Source organism: Lycium ferocissimum, chromosome 5 (assembly GCF_029784015.1).
Source record: "Lycium ferocissimum isolate CSIRO_LF1 chromosome 5, AGI_CSIRO_Lferr_CH_V1, whole genome shotgun sequence".
NCBI lineage: Eukaryota > Viridiplantae > Streptophyta > Magnoliopsida > Solanales > Solanaceae > Lycium > Lycium ferocissimum.
The window spans coordinates 6,254,942-6,269,872 of record NC_081346.1 but is presented as its reverse complement, the minus strand read 5'-3'; the positions used below and the strand labels follow the sequence as shown (position 1 = coordinate 6,269,872).

Sequence of the window (14,931 nt, the reverse complement as noted above, 5' to 3'; positions counted from 1 at the left end):
TATTTTGGATTCTGAAATCTTAATAATTTTCAATCTTTTTCCTCTGGGAAGGAGCCGTCCAAGATTAAAATCACAAGCTATGCATTCAAGGAGTTAATAGGCCCTCAAGATGGGAACGTAACAAACACGAGGAAAGCTAAAAACCGTAAACTCATCCTGAAAAGAAGCCAGCACTGACCGTTCCAAGTTTCACAATGTCACCTGCATGATTAATAAGTTCTTTTTCCCCCTGTAGTTTTTTATCATCAAATGTGATCCACCCAAAAAAAGACAAATGCTACCAAGATTTGACCATTACATACTATATTAATACAATAGCACCCCGAAAAAAATTTAATCCGTAATATGTTTGTTGGTGTAGAGGCAGAACTATGATTTTGAGTTTATGGGTTCTGGATTCTACAAAAGGCAGCTTACTAGGTTCTAGATAGTTATTTATTCATATTAAGTGGATTTTAAACACAAATACAGGGTTTGGGTGTGGCCTCTACTGCGTCCTACCGAATTCGTAAACAAACGTGTAGCTCTACCCTATGTGGGTGTCTCTATGCATTTCTTTCAACTGATTGAACAAATTCCACAGTTGACCTAGCCAAGGCATCCATTGGGTCGAAACATTTCTTCAGAAGAGGATCATCCGGAGGTAACAGATCACGCATGTCATCTGAGGCAATTATGATAGTGTTAACTGCCCTCACTAGAAGAACTTGTAGCGCGATTCTGAACAAATTCTGTGCCCCTTCAATGTCCTTCCTGCTTAAGGCTTCCACCGCAGGGATTACTGTGTGTTCCATAGTCGCCTTATCTGGCAGCACAACTTCAAAACCCTACACTCGGTAAAAGCGGAACCACAAATAACCATCAGTGATAACTCCAACTGTTGAGGAATAAAATCACCTAACTATAGTATTAACTGTGCCATTGAACACATCCAAAACTCGAAGTTTCAAATGCCTGCTGGTTGGGAGTACATAGCGGCTTACACACATATAGGCTTCCACACGAAGAATACATTTATAGCTTCACTTGTGACATGACAATTGACAAGCATTTATAATTGGGGAAAAGAAGAAGATTTTTTTTTTTTTTTTTTTTTTTTTTTTTTTGAGAAAGAAAGGGAGATGATAAGAAGATTGAAACACTGTCGTCCAATAACCTACAGCATCTTTCACTGTGATGCTTAAAACAGGGTGCTATCCTGTTTTTCTCTGGAGATGCTTCCAATAGCATTCAGTGAATAGCAACAATACTTAAAATCTATTAATCTACATGTCTACATAAGATAGATCTATATCATTGAACTTATACGACTCTAATGCTCAACTCCCTATTTATTGCTACTTGTTGAACTTGAATTGCCTGACAATGCATAGCAAATCCGGCTGAAGAAAAACATGTCTTCACTTCACCATCATATCGAAGCCTTGGTGGGCAAAGATGAAATATCCCTGATCTATTTGTTCTTAAGCTGTTTCTGGAGTAAAATATTTCTAGTTACTTTGGTACATCTCTAAACTACAAACTAGCTAGGTCCTTCTATGGAACCCCATGGAAAGGTTCAAAAATAAAAAGGCAGAGGCGTCGCGGCATAAAGAAAGAATTCAAGAAGACATGGAAAGCTCTTTACTGCAGTTACTTCAAAGAAAAAAGGGGAGCCAGTTGATCACTGAAAACTAACTTTACACAATTCTGCTTTCTGAAAGGCACAAAACATACTTGGAGTCATGCAGGGCCGGCAATCTACAAGATTAGCAACCTTGAGATCACAAATTGAGGGACTAGAAAATTATCAGTTTATGCATACCTATAAACTTGCAAAATCAACAATATAACACTGAATGAAAATAAATTAAATGACTGCTAAAAAGTTGGTTTCCTATAAACTATCGCATGAAGAGGAGCATAAGACCATATATCAGAAGGGTAAAATATACTGAACTGAATAGTTTCATTATAAAGTGTTCTTTTTCTTGGAAGGAACAATCACATGAAGCTCATCTTGACAAGTTGGATTAATGTACCATAGAACAGCCAGAAAGGTCAGTGTTATATAAATATTTCATCTCGGGGCACTTATAGCACAAGACTAGACAGACAACTTATTATATAACATACCATCCCCCCATAGTCAAAACTATCCAATATAAGTTATTGAAGCAATACGAGTTCACAAGTTTATAACAAAAATAAAGGAAAGTTGGCTGTTTCTTGAACTTATTCACATACTGAAACCAGAGAAACATTTCAGATAGCTGAAATGATCACATAAGGTATGACAAAATAGCTCCAAGAACCACAGCAATACCTCATTTTGAAGTTTCTCCTGATAAACTCCAGCACTCAAAGTTGCATCTGAAGCCAAAACTCCAATTCGCAGAGTACTCCCAGCTTCTAGGGGTCGCAAATTTGCTTCCTTGAGCTCTTTGGCCACGCACTCACCCATATGAAGGACAGGAACTGAAGACCCTTGTGCAACCTTATCATGCCAAGAATGTGATATGTGACAGGGCATGACAATGCATCGAGCTCCAGATTTCTCAAGAAAGATCCTTTTGTGCCTTAGATTTTCAACAATCGGAGCATGATCTTTAAGTACGTTTTCATTTTTACAGGCGCGCAAATAACTAGAACCCCTTTCATGGATTGAAAGCTCTTTGTTAAGAACCGGATCGGAACAGAGAACAAAAGGAAGGCCATCTCCTCCATCTTTGGAACTCCACGTGACAAGTTTGCTCACAAAATTGAGAGTGGTTCCAATGGATAGCCCCCCAATGATCCCTACTGTATTTTCTTGGGTGAGTAAAACAGCAGAATCGCGACTGTTTGAAGCTGTATCTAAAGGTGTATTTTCCTTTGAGTTAGCTAGATTTCTGTTTTCTTCAGTTTGTGAGATGATAGATGAAGGAGGTGTAGCCAGAGCTGGACTTTTTCTTGTTCTGCTATGGCTATGGTGGCTGCTCATAAGAGCTAATGTCCATGTTGAATTATAATTCAATGGGTTGAAAGACATCATCATTCTTCTCTACAAAATTCAGCCCAACTCTTCTAAACCTGAGAGAAAGAATCTTTCTTTTTGGGTCAAAAAGTAATGTTAAAATACAAAACTGCGAAAGGGGCAGTCCTCTAAGATCTAATTTCAATAAAAGTTAGTACCCATTTTTTTTACCTGAAACAGAATTCTTGAACTTCTGGCAAAATCTTCCTTTACCTTCAAGATGGAAAACAGAGTAATAGCAAGAAATTTGCAGCAAATGTAAAAACCCTCCAATAGCAGCTAGCCACTAGAACCATAAAAACACCTCTGCAAGTGCAAATTTTCTTATGATTCTGAGAATATTCTCAGCTTCCATGGTACAGCCGAACTCTCTCTAGTTGGGGGTCAGTGAACTCTCAGTACAAGATTCTTTGTACTAAGAGAAGAATCTTAAGCTAAAAGGCAGTAACTTTTCCAAGTCACTAATAGGCTTGTCTCAAAAAGAAACTGAGAAAAGCAAAACCTCGGTATGAAGCGAAAACTCAATACTTTTCTATATAATTGAGGAGAATCACAAGTAGGAAGTAAATAATTTTGTTAATTGCAAGTGGTTCAGCTCCTCTATTCACCAATCAGTTACTTCACTGAGTTCAACTATAGAAGGAATATCTTTATGTTATCTTTCTCTGTCACATTTTCCTATTTGGTGATCAAATAATTAACCCATGGAACCAAAAAAACAAAAAGACAGAAATCCTTGTTACCTAACTGTAGGTTGGTGCTTAGTCTTGCTGCCGCTGGGTCCCCCCATTTGATTCATCACAAAGTGCAAGCTAGGCCCACATTAGTTTCTCCATTGAAAAATAAAAATAACACTTCTTTCATTTGCATACAAGTTGCAGTTGTTAATAATGCATAATTAAATATTATTTACAAACAATTAATCTTTTGAAAGAAAACAAACTTCTATACATATTATTTAGTTACCATGATTGAGGTGTGAGAATAAATGCACCAATGACTGTTACAGGTCAACATCAAAATTGCTGCGATGTAGTAATCACTTTATGAAGATATGTTGATAAGAAAGTATTGCAACCTAAATGTATGACAAGGAAAGGAAAAAAAACAAAGTGTTGCAATCAGCTAGCATATCTAACTCTAGTTATATTTTGCTTTTCTATATTTCTATAAGAGGCCTTAGGTTTGGAGAAACGTATCAGCTTTGTGACATCTGCTCTGATAGAAAAGAAGGCAGAAAGCAAAGCAATAAGCATAGTTGGGTATATGACTACACTTGTGGAATTCCTAAAAAGGACTTGCTTGTCAAGACCCCAAGTGATGAGAAGGATTCCAATAAGACTAAATCTCCCTGATTTCAATAGACCCAATAGCGCTCCTGCCACTGACAAGTAACTTCCTACTATAACCTGTGTCAACCAAAACACAAAAATTTAAAAAAAGAAGTATTGAAGAAGAAGAAGAAGAAGTATCGAAGAAGAAGAAGAAGAAGAAGAAGAAGAAGAAGAAGAAAAAGAAGCCCAAATTAAGAGATAATGGTCAAAAATACATCAGAATTATCACTTTTTTACGAGTTTCATATCCCAATTATCAGCTATTGCCATCTATGTATTAAGAAGCACCTAGTTGAGTAGATGGTGATAGTTCAGGTAGAAAAAGAGAACAATTGATAGTTGGTGTAATCCGCTTCAAGATGTGTTTTTTAATACATAAGTGGTGATAGTTCAAGTAAGAAAAAGGGAATAACTGATAGTTGGGGTGCAAAACTCTCGAAAAAGTGATAGTTCAGGTGTAACTGTGACCATTATCTCCCAAATTAAAGCAGCATTATAAATTGATAACCAACCTCTAGGTTCTGGAGATCATGTGTTGCAGGAGATTCCTTCATGTTGGTGAATTTGTAGGCTTCTAGAAGCTTCCCATAGCTTGGGACAACATTGTTTTTATAAATGGCCTTTGTTATTGCTCCAGGGTAAAGCATGGCTTTTACCATACCTCCTGGAATTACTCCATTTGCGTATAACAGAGACAGTGATACCTCAATAGGTGTGGTACATTTACCAATTCTACATGGGAATCTGCAAAGAATTGGAATCACAGCCATAAAATTGAGTAACCATGCTAGCATTTTTCACAATGAATTTTCATAAATACAAGAGGAACAATCATAGCAATTGGCAGATTCGAGCCATTAACGTACATTAATTTAAGCGACAATCAAATTTTAAGGTGAATCTACTGTCTTGCTGTCATTAATATTGGTTTTGCTTCTATTAATACTTATTCCTAATCAATTTCGGCATCAACATTGATCCAAATTCGCATAGATTTTACAAGGACAGGGCGTCCAATTCCGTCAGAAAACAACATTGTCAAATTGATTCAACAAGGAAGAACATTGTGATTCCTATCTCATGAAATTAATGTTTGGTGCAGAAACAAATTAGAAGGTATTATTGGAACCTGAAAAGTGGGACTTGGAATATTATTACAAGGAAGTATAGCCGAGACGCAACGAAATAGACGTCTCGTGCCCATTTCTTTGACGCAGACGCCATGCTAATTGCCAAATGCTGCTAAAAAGTGTTTCTGAAAGTGCCATAAACCTTTATTCGAATAAGGAAAGGAAAAAGAGAAATTGAACCAACTTTTTGTTGGGCCATTACGACCCTCAATGGTCCCCATCACTTACGCTGCTTCCATCATTTTCCGGGTATCTTTTTATTGGAAAATGCCACAAATAAACAATTTTTTACATTGACTTGGATTTATTTATTAGTCAAGAAATTTATTTTGTCAATGTAGCCTAAAAAACGTAGCAATCGATAACCAAAAACTGTCATAGGTTACTCTTTTCATCTCAAATTATCTATCGTGATTACTAAAAATAGTTATCTCAAATCAATGTTTTAAGAGGCGGAGGCGCGAGACAAAGCATTTTACGTATCACGGAGCGAGGCGTAAGCCCAAAGCCGGCTTCAGGGTAAAGCCACTGAAGCAGCAGCCTTAGGCCTCAAAGAAATTTAGGCCCCAAATTTGTCTGATATGAATAATCAATACAAAGGGCTAATTTAAACAACGATTATTATGTAAGAAAATGCTCTATTTTTAGAAGTTGTGCAAATATAGTCCTTGAAAAATTATCCTTCTGGATAACGTTAAATTATCGTCTAACGTTTTCCCATATATTTTCAATCTTACAAATAAAACACTAGATTGTCATTTAATGTTTATAATGATTTTTAAAATTTAAGCCCGTGATCTAATGTTTTCTCATAGAATTTGTAATTTGTCAAAAGAAATATTTAGACCGTAATCTAAAAGGTTCATAAATTATTTTTAAAAATGATCGTTTACTAAAAAATTATCTCCTTTTGAAACAACTGGTGAAAATATATTAGAAAACATGAATGTCAACTAAAAGATATGGATCTTGTTATTCAAATCTCAATACACATATTACAAAACTATATCATAAAAGTAATTGATTACTTTGCATTTCAAGAAGCTAAAGAAATTTTTTAAGTTAAAACAAATATAATTTTATTAAATAACTTTAAGCTTCTTCTTAAGTTTGGCTTTCGGCCAGGAAATTTGTTAAGCCGCCGCTGCGTAAGTCTCGAGACACATAACGTAAGTCCCATGGATCTACGGGGCGTATGTCTCATGTATCTTCAATTTTATAATTTTATTACTAAATGGAGACTCGCCTCCGGAGTGCTGTGTGATAAGAAAATGCCTCCAAAACTTAAAGGCAAGTTCTACAAAGTGGTGGTTAGGCAGATATTTTACGGAGAGGAGTGTTGGCCGGTCAAGAAATATCACATTCGGAAGATGAAAGTCGCGGAAATGCGAATGCCGTCGCGGTGGATGTGTGGACGCACTAGAGAGAAAGGAATGAAGATATCCGAGACAGGTGGGGAGTGGCATCGGTGGAGGACAAGATGCGGGAAATTTAAGATGGTTTGGGCATGTGAAGAGGAGAGAAGAGAGATGCTCCAATGCGGATTGGCTATGGATGGTTTATTAGTATTGGGGAGAGGTGATTAGACGAGATAACGGTAACAACTAGGACATGACCTTAGATAGGAGGTTGTAGATAAGCTGGTGGCTTACCCTTTCACCATAGTAAAAAGCTTATATTTGTTGGGCCGTTGTACTTTGATTTCGTTCTACCATGACTTTCTCGCTTTTTGGTATTCGTGTTATCATATTGTTTTCGATATGCTTGGCCACTATCCGACCTTTTGTCTTGTTTTCTCTCTTGTCTTTCCTCTCTTTCGAGTCGAGGGTCTTTCGAAATTACCGCCTTACCTTTCAAAGTCGCCGTACACTCTACCCTCTCACCCCACATGTGGGGACTATACTGGGCTTGTTGTTGTTGTTGTTGTTATTACTAAAAAATAAGTAAAAGTAAAGTTTTCATTAAAATTCTGAAAATAAATCACCAATAATTTAAAAAGAATTATTATAAATATTATTTGAGAAAGGTAACAACACAAAACATGATAATAGCCTAGATAATCTTTAAAATAAAATCTTCATTCACTTCATCATCATTCTCTAGATCTATTAGTCCTTCCCACTCTCAACTAATATTTGTATTGACTTTTATTTATGTATTCAAAGAAGGAGAAGGGCAAAAAGTGTAAGAACAATAGCAAACGATGGATATAGTTGCTTCAGGAACATAGCGGTATCAAATCTCTATCATATCTATTTCAGGCATAATCATATAAAAAAACTATTTATGGCAGTGTTATTTTCTCTGATTGTTGCTTGCTTTAGGAAAAATCACTACAACATGATAACATAGAGTATAAATATCATTATACCAATAATAAAAATCATAATTTATAGCAAAAACACTTTTAAAACAATAAAATCAAATTTAACGTCCGAGTGTATGCTTTTATGCCCGGAACTTATGCCCTATAGATCTACGCCTTTCATTTGCACCCCGGAGCGTTTTTGGTACGCCCACCCTTGGCCGGAATCGCCCCGAAAACACCTCCGAAAACACTGTCTCAAATTATTTGTCGTTTTAGAAGTTCAAGATACAATTAGATATTTTTCCTCATTTTATCCTTAGTAGAATTTTGTCATTAAATGACACATAAATAGAGTAAACATCTAATGGAAAGAGATTATAACTTAGACAATAAGAGTAAAATTAGTCAAATACCCCTCCTAATTAGTACTTTCTTAAATGGCGTGTAAAATAAAAAACAGCAGATAATTTGAGACAGAGAGAGTAGCTTTCAACCTTGTAAGTCCGAAGTTTACTTTTTACAAATGAGAAGTTCAAAGGCCTGATTGGATAACATTAATAGTACGTATTTTAAACATTCAGCCTTATGGGGGTCTAATGCTCACGTTTTTGGAAATGAGTTCAGGCTCGAGGTCCGATTGCATAACAGTAATAGTAGTTTAAACTTTCACCGTTTTGAGTCTAAAGTTCACTTTCTGGAAATGAGAAATTCAAACCCAGCCTGATCGCATAACATGATACTCCCTCTCTGTCCCAATTTAGGTATCAAAAGAATGATACATTTCCTTATGTGATTAGACCACAAGATTCAAAAGTCTTACTTTATTTCTTAAACTTCGTGCCCAGTTAAACTATATCACATAAAATTGGGACAGAGGAGTAATAGGCTACCTTCCAATACACTGGTTTGAACTTCAGTATTGAAAATTGTCATACTTAAAGTCTGAAGTTATATATTTTGTATTCAATACAAATATACATGAATATACACAGATTCAAAGAGGTACAAATTTTGTATGCTGTACATCAAACTTCAGAACTCTAGGTTTGAAGTTCAGGTACATTGCCATAAACTCCTAGATATATTGTTCTAAGTTTAATTTTGAATTTTTGGTATATTAAACTAATAACAATATGATTTAATGCTTTAATGGATCTCTTCTTCTTCGTCAATTCTTTTCCCATTCTCATACGTGTTTCGATAATCATTGGGAAATTTCATCCACTTATTCATCTCAGTAATATTTTTTAAACTTTTTGATTCCACAACATTAATGTCAATAACATACATATAATTTCAGTCTCTCTTTGTCCATGACTATATGAAGTGGAATTGAATATCTTGGATGTCCCATCTACATAGGAAGAAAGAGGAATGAATATTTTGAGAAGATGCTTTCAAAGGTTATCAAAAAAATTAAGGCCCCGTTTGGACATGGTTTGGTTTCAAACCATGTTTGGACATGTAATTTGGATATTTTAAGTTGTATTTTCTCTTATAGACATAAAAACCCCACAAATTGTGAAAACTATCAAAATATTCTCAATTCTTATACAATCTTACCAAATGAGCAAGTCATAGTTCATAACAAAATTAGTACACCACTAGAAGCTCTTTCTAAAAAATACAACATCAATTAATCAAACTTTAGTTCAATAAAAATGAAAATTTAACATGAATAGTAATGTAACTACTCTTTAATATAATCCTCCCACATAAATTAAAGGTTGGTAGACATAAATAAAGATTGGTGGAAGTTGATAACGTCCAAATCCACTCCTCAAAGAGAAAGTGTACACGGTCGTCGCAATATAATTTACCCAACTATGATTCGGGGTCGATCCCACAGGGAACAATATACTAGGCGATTTAAACAAGTAAGGAATTATCACCAACTAAGCTAAGCCAAACACTTTTTCAATATTTGGTTTTTGATTTAAAAACTAACAAAGATAAAACTAACTAGAAAACGGGTAAAATGATCAATGGCCACAAGTTTGGATACAAAGGAAATTACGCTCAAGTAACGATCCAATGTATTTCATGATTTTACAACTAAGAGCGGGTTTATTTTAATAGATAATGATTTCTAAAATCTCATTGAAAATCTTCCAACCAAATCAATGAATTTCAGTCTAAACTTTTCCAAGCCTTAGAGTGTGATATTAGGCACAATCAATTTAACCTCAAGTAACTATCCTCTTCCGAGCTCAAGTTATTAGATGGGTTTAATGACCCAAATTCTTGTTAATTAATCTTTCTCAACCTAGATTTCCTCTTTCGAGCTCAATCAAAGTAAATGGGCGAGTCTTAGGGTTAGTTACTCCCTTAAGAATCATTCAAAACGAGATTAATTAAAGAAACAAAGACCCACTTCATTAGAAAAAAAAATCATTCAATACATAAGCAAAACAAGAGTTTCAATCCAAACTTTAACAATGTATACTTCCATAAACAAGGTTCAAGTATAGAAATGAAATACTACACACTTAGATATTCATTACAAAGCAAGAAATTAAAGAAATGAAGTAAAGGTTCAAGAAAGTGCTCAACCAAATCTTCAAATCTTCAACTTCAAAGTGTGGTGTAAACCCTAGCCTCCAAGAATTTGTGTTTTATGCCAAAGATGAATATAATTGCTCCCTTGTCTTCCTTTTGTAGTTCCCAACTTTTTCCAAGTCCAAAAATAACAAAATAAGCCCCAAGTTTTCAGATTTGCAAATCTGTCCTATTTTTGCAAAACTGTCCACTTTTGACAGTTTTGCAAAACTATGCAGTTTTTGTCCAATTTGGCCTCTTTTTGACTTTATTTTCACTTGGTTTCTTCCGTTCACTTCTAAATCACATAAACCTATAAAATGGAAGTAAACGATATTAAATGCACTATTTTCTCAATCAAAACATAGCAACAATCTAAGATTAAAGAAGAAATAAGTTGGTAAAATACCAACTTATCAGAAGTTAATGAGATTGGTAAGTGATTGATGGGGTAATTGTTAAAAATATCTACCAACTTATGGGTCTTGTTTTACAAAATATAAACTTATGGGTTAAGATTTATATTTAAAAAAGTTGAAACCATGGTTTCAAAACCCAAGTCATGCCTTTTTGGATTATTTGGGGTTTGAAACCATGAGTGAAAACGCATGTCCAAACGCTGGTTTGGGGTCATGGTTTCAAACCATGGTTTGAAAACGCATGGCCAAATGCCTACTAAATAGTTGGTAGAGCAATATGTTATCTCATGGAGGCAAATATATTCTAGTCAAACATGTGCTTCAGTCCCTTCCTATCTACTCTTTGACTGCTTTAACTCCTCTTAAAGGCATCATCAAAATGATTGAAAAACATTTTGCTAGGTTCTTTTGGGGCTCTAGTGCTGACAAAGACAAATATCATTAGAGCTCATAGAAGAACCTCTGTTATCCAAAAAGTGTAAGGGCGTTTGGAAATGAGAAGTATGAAGGACATTTGTGAGGTTCTTAAAATTAAAAAGTGGTGGAGACTCAGAGGACAGGATTCCTTGTGGGCTAAATTCACTAAGGCTAAGTATTGCATCAGAGCTCATCCAGTCTCTAAAGTATGGGTTTCTAGTAATTCCCATATCTGGAAATCACTTACTAAAGCTAGATCCAAGGTTAAGCACAACATGATCTGGAAGATTCATAAGGGGAATAGCAGTTTTTTGTGGGACAACTGGACATGATATGGGGCATTAGACACTTATTGCACTGATCAGAGTCATTCTACCAAGACTCTTGTTAGTAACTTCTTTGAAAATCAGATCTGGAATACTCAGAAACTACAGAATTTTCTTCCAGGCTGGCTTGTGGACAATATCATCAACATGAAGATTGACTACAACAATAGAATGGATTTTGTGTATTGGAATGCCACCTAGATCTAATGGAGTTTTCAACAACAAATCTGCTTGGAATTCTTTTTGAGAGACTAGAATACGAGACACTCTATTAAAGAAAATCTGGCACAACAGTGCGCCATTTAAACTATCCTTCTTAATGTGGAGACTAATTGAGTTAAATTGCCTTTTAATGATGTTATTTGCAGGTCATGAAATAGAATTCCAATGAATTGCTTATGTTGTGCAAATCCTCAATCTGAGACCATCAAGCAACTCTTCATAGATAGTAAGCTTGCTCAAAATTTATGGAAGTCTTATGGTAAACCTATGGGGATCAGTTTTCAAAGTAGAACAGTGAGGAGATTGCTACAAGATTAGTGGTAGACAAAAGAAGGAAATGATATTCATAGAATGATGATCCAAATCACCCCTGTTGTGATATGTTGGGCGCGTTGGACAGCAAGATGCTCTTGTAGATATGGAATTCAAACAAGATTTTATACCAGGAGAATAGAGTTGCAGATTCTATAGCTTATAAGAGCCTCAATGGATAAAGCTTTTCCTTTATACAAGATGGACTTACCATGGGTGCAGTTGTGTGAAAAAGTTGAGAACGAGGCACAAAACAATTATCAAAATTATGACTTGGAGCTTTCCTAGGAGTAGTTGGATAAAGGTCAACACAGATGGAAGTTTTTTGAAAGAGAATGGAAAAGCAGGCATTGGTGGAATAGCTAGGGACAGCAATAGAAATTTTTTGTTTGCTTTTACTACACCAGTTCTATGCAGAGATCACAACATGGCAGAAGCTTCGCTACCAGGTATACTGTTAGTTGGTGCAGAGATAGTGGGTACCAACACATCATCATTGAGATGGATTCTCTTCTTATTGTAGATATGATGAAGAGCGAGATCACTCAAAATCTTAACTTGAAGACCATCGTAGAGGATATTGCAGAATTGACTAACAATATTGATATCACTTTCTTACACTACTACAGAAAAGCCAACAAAGTGGCTAATTATCTTGCTAAATTAGCCACAACATTGAGTGAACAGAATTTCTACAGCAGCTATGATCACTTGCCTTCTAGTGCTAAAAAAACCTTTTGTACTGGATAGAAGGCAGAGTCCTAACATTAAGATCAAATATGACAAGGCCAACTTTTTTGTCAGTTAAATACTTAGCCTTAGAACAAAGAGAATGTGTAACATTACGTATAAACAGTCTCTTTGTTGTGTTGTTGAGATTGCACTGCAATCTGTGATGTATACATGGGGTATTGGTCTAGTTCCCCCATACTTTTTGTGTTTCTTACATGAATAAATACATTACCATCAGGAACTCAAACCTGGAATTTTTTAAATTTTTTTTAAAAAATAAAATAATATATATATATTATATTAGAATTTCTTACTTCATTATGTTTTTTTTTTCCAAACATAGAAAGAGATGGAATGAGGAAGATAGCTGCAGGAAAAAAAAAATTGGCAATAATAAAAGAAAATAGCTATGGCATGCAGTCAGTTGGGAGCATGTGTTGTCATTTTCGCATGTTTCTTACTACTAAAAAAAGGAATTCAAGGTTCTAATGACAACCTAATCCTATATAGAACTAGACGTGGACGAGAAATAGGAATTCAACGTTCTAATGACAACCAAATTCTCAAAAGAGCTAGGCGTGCACGTAATCTTTTCTATCACTAGCAAATTACGTAAATTTCAAGGGACTAAGACGCTTTCTTACTCTTTTACAATAAGGATAACTCTTAAAACTTAAATAATCATCTTTACAGGAAAAGATTATAAAAATAATCATAGTAGCTTCTTAATAATTCAAAGTATTCAATAAACATTACTCCCTCTGTCTCAATTTTTGTGGCACAATTTAGAGTTTGAGAGTCAAATTTCTTAATTTTGACTGTGAATTAGGACATCAAATTTTTACAATTTTTAAAATAAAGTTTACAAATTTGAAAATTACGTAAGAAGTAATATAAGTCACAACAAATAACAATTCAAAATACTTAAAAGATCTATTAAAAAATTGCGGTAAAAAAAGACTCGGTGGACTCTCGAAATCTGAAAGATGTCCATAAATTAGGACAGAGGGAGTAACATCATATACTGATGAGCGTATAGCAAATTTTAACTTATCTAAACCATCAATTCGCAAGTTATAATTTTATAATATCTCTGAAATATCGGAGGGATTGATCTAATTATAGTTAATTTAGTAAGTCAAATACTAGAACATCTATCCTTACACTCAAAGAGATTTCTAAAACAAACTATGGCTGGAGAATTCAGACAACACCAACTTTTCTCTAAACAATGCCTGGAGAATTCAGACAACACCAACTTTTCTGGCAAATGACAGTTCTTGTTGATTCTATATTTATACTGTGGATAGTCTATTTTTTAGAGCGAGCGCCAACTGGATGATTCAACAAACAATTCATCAGTTGTTGAATCATGCCATTTTGCAATAGTGTATGATCATGTCAAACATGTGAGGTGGATGATCACTAATCGATAATATGTTTGGTCATATAACTAACGCCAAGTTAAGGACTGCCACTATATGCTGCAAGGGCTTAAGACGGAAAGATGAATTAATACTATTTTGATCCTTTAGATATTTTATTCTGTTAAAGAATTTCTTGTATAAGTTATCTCAAATTGCATCTGGTATTAAATAATAATTATGTATTAAAATTGCAATATAAAATTATATTGATATGATGGTATCACTTACACTGTCGAACCTGTTACAAAATTGACTTTTTACTTAATTCAACCTCAAAATTGATAAGAACACAATTGGGAGCCTAACACATTATAAATAAAAATTAAAATAAATTAAGCTCAAATACCATATTATATTAAGAAAATGGATATTTAACGGCAACCTGAAAATAACTCATAAGGTACGTACCACTTGCGAATCTATCTATATCTATATCTATATTTATATTATTTTAAAAGCATGAATACAAATGTTGGTTGACCAAAATATCTTTCAAATATTGAACGAATTTTATACCCTATCCTTCAAATATTGAACGAGTTTTATATCCTTTTACATTAATCTTAATATAATTAATTGATTATTTAGGTAAAAAGAATATAAATAGAATTTTAAAAAGATACTACTTCCATATGATTGGGAAAAAAAAAAAAAAAGGGAGGCACTTGGCCGTGAGTTGGTTCCGAAAGATCTGATTACTATGGTGCATTTTAGGTTTTGTTTTATGTATTTCTTTTACTTTTTAACAAAACAAACTAAATAATGATCTAA

At 34.5% G+C, this 14,931-nt stretch overlaps 2 protein-coding genes across 3 annotated transcripts; both read right to left on the bottom strand.

The window, feature by feature from the left end:
• Window positions 1-252: 252 nt before the first annotated feature.
• LOC132055655 (uncharacterized) lies at window positions 253-3,807 on the bottom strand. 2 transcript variants are annotated; one of them, XM_059447596.1, is made up of 3 exons: window positions 3,167-3,807; window positions 2,306-3,069; window positions 253-827 (listed from the first exon to the last, which is right to left on the bottom strand). In XM_059447596.1, exons 2-3 carry the CDS (start codon window positions 3,014-3,016, stop codon window positions 546-548), a joined length of 993 nt encoding a protein of 330 aa, XP_059303579.1. In that variant the 5' UTR covers window positions 3,017-3,069; window positions 3,167-3,807; the 3' UTR covers window positions 253-545. The 2 variants fall into 2 exon arrangements, with proteins under 2 accessions (XP_059303579.1, XP_059303578.1); XM_059447595.1 differs by having other exon boundaries at window positions 2,306-3,051; window positions 3,167-3,792.
• Window positions 3,808-4,017: 210 nt separating this feature from the next.
• Window positions 4,018-5,711, bottom strand: LOC132055656 (uncharacterized). Its single transcript, XM_059447597.1, has 3 exons — window positions 5,459-5,711; window positions 4,842-5,073; window positions 4,018-4,404 (listed from the first exon to the last, which is right to left on the bottom strand). The coding sequence occupies exons 1-3, from the start codon at window positions 5,551-5,553 to the stop codon at window positions 4,117-4,119; spliced, it is 615 nt and encodes a 204-aa protein (XP_059303580.1). The 5' UTR covers window positions 5,554-5,711; the 3' UTR covers window positions 4,018-4,116.
• Between the last annotated feature and the right edge of the window lie 9,220 nt (window positions 5,712-14,931).

Bases quoted from the DNA above. Each gene is read 5' to 3' on its own strand.
- LOC132055655 (XM_059447596.1), bottom strand. From the start codon at position 3,016: ATGATGATGTCTTTCAACCCATTGAATTATAATTCAACATGGACATTA. The intron at 828-2,305 runs GTATTGCTGTGG...TACCGAGTGTAG, and splicing joins AGGAGAAACTTCAAAATGAG to GGTTTTGAAGTTGTGCTGCC.
- LOC132055656 (XM_059447597.1), bottom strand. From the start codon at position 5,553: ATGGCGTCTGCGTCAAAGAAATGGGCACGAGACGTCTATTTCGTTGCG. The intron at 5,074-5,458 runs GTTCCAATAATA...AATTCTTTGCAG, and splicing joins TTCCAAGTCCCACTTTTCAG to ATTCCCATGTAGAATTGGTA. The intron at 4,405-4,841 runs GTTGGTTATCAA...TGGTTGACACAG, and splicing joins ATGATCTCCAGAACCTAGAG to GTTATAGTAGGAAGTTACTT.